This window comes from Oncorhynchus keta, unplaced genomic scaffold (assembly GCF_023373465.1).
Source record: "Oncorhynchus keta strain PuntledgeMale-10-30-2019 unplaced genomic scaffold, Oket_V2 Un_contig_14072_pilon_pilon, whole genome shotgun sequence".
NCBI classification, from domain to species: Eukaryota; Metazoa; Chordata; class Actinopteri; order Salmoniformes; family Salmonidae; genus Oncorhynchus; species Oncorhynchus keta.
Window position 1 is genome coordinate 1 of NW_026278531.1, and position 5,000 is coordinate 5,000.

General features: G+C 47.9%; 1 protein-coding gene across 1 annotated transcript in view; it reads right to left on the reverse strand.

Annotated features, from left to right (window-relative positions):
* Positions 1 to 3,674: 3,674 nt before the first annotated feature.
* The window catches only part of LOC127918379 (ribonuclease inhibitor-like), a 20,309-nt gene continuing 18,983 nt past the window's right edge, over positions 3,675 to 5,000 (reverse strand). The window contains exon 7 of the mRNA XM_052501653.1: positions 3,675 to 4,980. Within this exon, the coding sequence (XP_052357613.1) occupies positions 4,436 to 4,980 (545 nt within the window). The 3' untranslated portion in view covers positions 3,675 to 4,435. The remainder of the gene's footprint in view (positions 4,981 to 5,000) is intronic.

A 5,000-nucleotide genomic window follows, 5' to 3' on the forward strand; every position in this document is an offset into this window, starting at 1 on the left:
CCACATGGTCTGATAAACACTCCTAACAACCAGACCACTAGGAGGTGTCCACATGGTCTGATAAACACTCCTAACAACCCCACCACTAGGAGGTGTCCACATGGTCTGATAAACACTACTAACAACCCCACCACTAGGAGGTGTCCACATGGTCTGATAAACACTCCTAACAACCCCACCACTAGGAGGTGTCCACATGGTCTGATAAACACTCCTAACAACCCCACCACTAGGAGGTGTCCACATGGTCTGATAAACACTCCTAACAACCAGACCACTAGGAGGTGTCCACATGGTCTGATAAACACTCCTAACAACCCCACCACTAGGAGGTGTCCACATGGTCTGATAAACACTCCTAACAACCCCACCACTAGGAGGTGTCCACATGGTCTGATAAACACTCCTAACAACCCCACCACTAGGAGGTGTCCACATGGTCTGATAAACACTCCTAACAACCCCACCACTAGGAGGTGTCCACATGGTCTGATAAACACTCCTAACAACCAGACCACTAGGAGGTGTCCACATGGTCTGATAAACACTCCTAACAACCCCACCACTAGGAGGTGTCCACATGGTCTGATAAACACTCCTAACAACCAGACCACTAGGAGGTGTCCACATGGTCTGATAAACACTCCTAACAACCAGACCACTAGGAGATGTCCACATGGTCTGATAAACACTCCTAACAACCAGACCACTAGGAGGTGTCCACATGGTCTGATAAACACTCCTAACAACCCCACCACTAGGAGGTGTCCACATGGTCTGATAAACACTCCTAACAACCCCACCACTAGGAGGTGTCCACATGGTCTGATAAACACTCCTAACAACCAGACCACTAGGAGGTGTCCACATGGTCTGATAAACACTCCTAACAACCCCACCACTAGGAGGTGGTGTCCACATGGTCTGATGGTCTGAAACACTCCTAACAACCCCACCACTAGGAGGTGTCCACATGGTCTGATAAACACTCCTAACAACCCAGACCACTAGGAGAGGTGTCCACATGGTCTGATAAACACTCCTAACAACCCCACCACTAGGAGGTGTCCACATGGTCTGATAAACACTCCTAACGACCAGACCACTAGGAGGTGTCCTCATGGTCTGATAAACACTCCTAACAACCAGACCACTAGGAGGTGTCCACATGGTCTGATAAACACTCCTAACAACCCCACCACTAGGAGGTGTCCACATGGTCTGATAAACACTCCTAACAACCAGACCACTAGGAGGTGTCCACATGGTCTGATAAACACTCCTAACAACCCCACCACTAGGAGGTGTCCACATGGTCTGATAAACACTCCTAACAACCCCACCACTAGGAGGTGTCCACATGGTCTGATTAACACTCCTAACAACCAGACCACTAGGAGGTGTCCACATGGTCTGATAAACACTCCTAACAACCAGACCACTAGGAGGTGTCCTCATGGTCTGATAACACTCCTACAACCCCACCACTAGGAGGTGTCCACATGGTCTGATAAACACTCCTAACAACCAGACCACTAGGAGGTGTCCTCATGGTCTGATAAACACTCCTACAACCCCACCACTAGGAGGTGTCCTCATGGTCTGATAAACACTCCTAACAACCAGACCACATGGTCTGATAAACACTCCTAACAACCAGACCACATGGTCTGATAAACACTCCTACAACCCCACCACTAGGAGGTGTCCACATGGTCTGATAAACACTCCGAACAACCAGACCACTAGGAGGTGTCCACATGGTCTGATAAACACTCCTAACAACCAGACCACTAGGAGGTGTCCACATGGTCTGATAAACACTCCTAACAACCCCACCACTAGGAGGTGTCCACATGGTCTGATAAACACTCCTAACAACCAGACCACTAGGAGGTGTCCACATGGTCTGATAAACACTCCTACAACCCCACCACTAGGAGGTGTCCTCATGGTTTGATAAACACTCCTAACAACCCCACCACTAGGAGGTGTCCACATGGTCTGATAAACACTCCTAACAACCAGACCACATGGTCTGATTAACACTCCTAACAACCCCACCACTAGGAGGTGTCCTCATGGTCTGATAAACACTCCTAACAACCAGACCACTAGGAGGTGTCCACATTGTCTGATAAACACCCCTAACAACCCCACCACTAGGAGGTGTCCACAGAGAGCAGAGAACAGAGAGAGAGTGCAGAGAGAGAACAGAGAGAGCAGAGGGAGCAAAAGAGAGAGGGAGAGCATAGAGCAGAGAGAGCAGAGGGAGAGAGAGAGAAGAGAACAGAGAGAAGAGATCAAAGAGCAGAGGGAGAGAGAGAGCAGAGAATAGATAGAAGAGAGAGCCGAGAGAGAGGGGGCAGAGAGAGAGAGCAGAGAGCAGGCTGAGAAAGCAAAGAGAGAGTGAGAGAGCAAAGAGAGAGAGCAGAGAGGGCAGAGAAAAGAGAGAGAGAGCACAGAGAGCAGAAAGAGAGCAGAGAGCAGGTTGAGAGAGAAGAGAGAGAGCATAGAGTGAGCAGAAATAGATCAGAGAAGAGAGAGCAGAGAGGAGAGAGCAGAGAACAGAGAGAAAAGAGTGAGAGAACAGAGAGGGAACAGAGAGAGAGAACAGAGAGGGCAGAGAGAGAGAGAGCAGAGAGAGAGGGCAGAGAGGGCAGAGAGAGCTGAGGGAGAGAGCAGAGAAGAGAGAGAAGAGAGAGGAGAGAGGGCAGAGAGAGAGAGAGAGCAGAGAAAAGAGAGTAGAGAGAGAGTAGAGGCAGAGAGAGACCGGAGAGAAGAGAACGCAGAGAGAGAGGGAGCAGAAAGAGAGCAGAGAAGAGAGAGCAGAGAGGAGAGAGCAGAGAACAGAGAAAAGAGAGCAGAGAGAGCAGAGGGAGAGAGAGCAGAGAACAGAGAGCAGAGAGAGCAGAGAATAGATAGAAGAGAGAGAGGGGGCAGAGAGAGAGAGTGAGCAGAGAGCAGGCTGAGAAAGCAAAGAGAGAGCAGAGAGCAAAGTGTTGCTATAGTGACCCTGCATCACAACACTACGTTGCTATAGTGACCCTGCATCACAACACTCTGTTGCTATAGTGACCCTGCATCACAACACTCTGTTACTATAGTAATCCTGCATCACAACACTCTGTTGCTATAGTGACCCTGCATCACAACACTCTGTTGCTATAGTAACCCTGCATCACAACACTCTGTTGCTATAGTGACCCTGCATTACAACACTCTGTTGCTATAGTGACCCTGAGTCACAACACTCTGTTGCTATAGTAACCCTGCATTACAACACTCTGTTGTACTAATTGTACAATTTGTTTAATTCTATTCCACATATTTAATTGTTTTGTATTTGATTTCATATTTGTTTCATGTTTCAACCAGTCGCAGGTTAACATCAACCTGACAGAGGAAACGTAAAATCAATAAACAAACTGTTTTCACAATTAACAGGCCTTTTCTTGTTTCAATTCTGTTTTATTATGAAAAGTACAATATATCCTTGTACACTTGTACAACTATGGAGCGTATGTCCATATATAATTGTACAATTTAAAAAAAGACAACAAATTATCACATTGTTATTTTAAGTTTGGTCCTCACAATTATAGGAAGACAGTGTGTATGTGTGTTTGTCCAGTGTGTGTGTGTGTTTTTGTCCAGTGTGTGTGTTTGTCCAGTGTGTGTGTGTGTGTGTGTGTGTGTGTGTGTGTGTGTGTGTGTGTGTGTGTGTGTGTGTGTGTGTGTGTGTGTGTGTGTGTGTGTGTGTGTGTCCAGTGTCTGTGTGTGTGTCCAGTGTCTGTGTGTGTGTCCAGTGTCTGTGTGTGTGTGTGTTCAGTGTGTGTGTTGTGTGTGTGTGTGTGTGTGTGTGTGTGTGTGTGTGTGTGTGTGTGTGTGTGTGTGTGTGTGTGTGTGTGTGTGTGTGTGTGTGTGTGTTTGTCCAGTGTGTGTGTGTGTGTGTATGTGTGTTTGTCCAGTGTGTGTGTGTGTGTGTGTGTCCAGTGTGTGTTCAGTGTGTGTGTTTGTGTCCAGCGTGTGTGTGCGTGTGTGCGTGTGTGTGTGTGTGTCTGTGTCTGTGTGTGTGTGTGTCCAGTGTGTGTCCAGTGTGTGTGTCCAGTGTGTGTGTGTGTGTGTGTGTGTGTGTGTGTGTGTGTGTGTGTGTGTGTGTGTGTGTGTGTGTGTGTGTGTGTTTGTGTTTGTCCAGTGTGTGTGTGTTTTTGAGTCCAGTGTGTGTGTGTGTGTGTGTGTGTGTGTGTGTGTGTGTGTTTGTCCAGTGTGTTTGTCCAGTGTGTGTGTGTGTGTGTGTGGGTGTGTGTTTGTCCAGTGTGTGTGTGTGTGTGTGTGTGTGTGTGTGTGTGTGTGTGTGTGTGTGTGTGTGTGTGTGTGTGTGTGTGTGTGTGTGTGTGTGTGTGTGTGTGTAATTAATGGGAATAAGTGTGTTTTATATTACTATTTCACCTGACAGGGACACTGAGGCACCATCATTCCAAACCCTAAACCCTGGATAGAGGGGCTCAGTGAATGTGGAGGTGAATGTGATCAGGTGGGTCAGTGTGTCAGAGGAGGCTCTATAGAAGGACAGAGTGCCGGCTGGCCAGTCCAGATACACTCCTACTCTGTGGGGGCTGGAGGAGGGGACGTCTATGATAGTCCCATTACTATTGTGATAGGCAACGTAACTGTTGTCATAGCAGTACAGACTCCAGGACTTGTCATTGTTTCCAAGACAGCAGTCCTTACTCTCTCCTCTCCTGCTAATTCCTTTATATGTCACTCCTATAACAGCCCCTCCCCCACTCCACTCTACCTCCCAGTAACAGCGCCCAGTCAGACTCTCTCTACACAGCACCTGACCCCGGTCCTCAAATCTCTCTGGGTGATCAGGATACGGCTGCTTCTCTCTCCTCCATGTCACCTTTCTGTTCTCCTCAGACAGAGAGAGGTGTCTGTTTACTGTGTTTAAGTCCAGTGTGAGATCACAGACATCTGATGGATGAAACCAGACA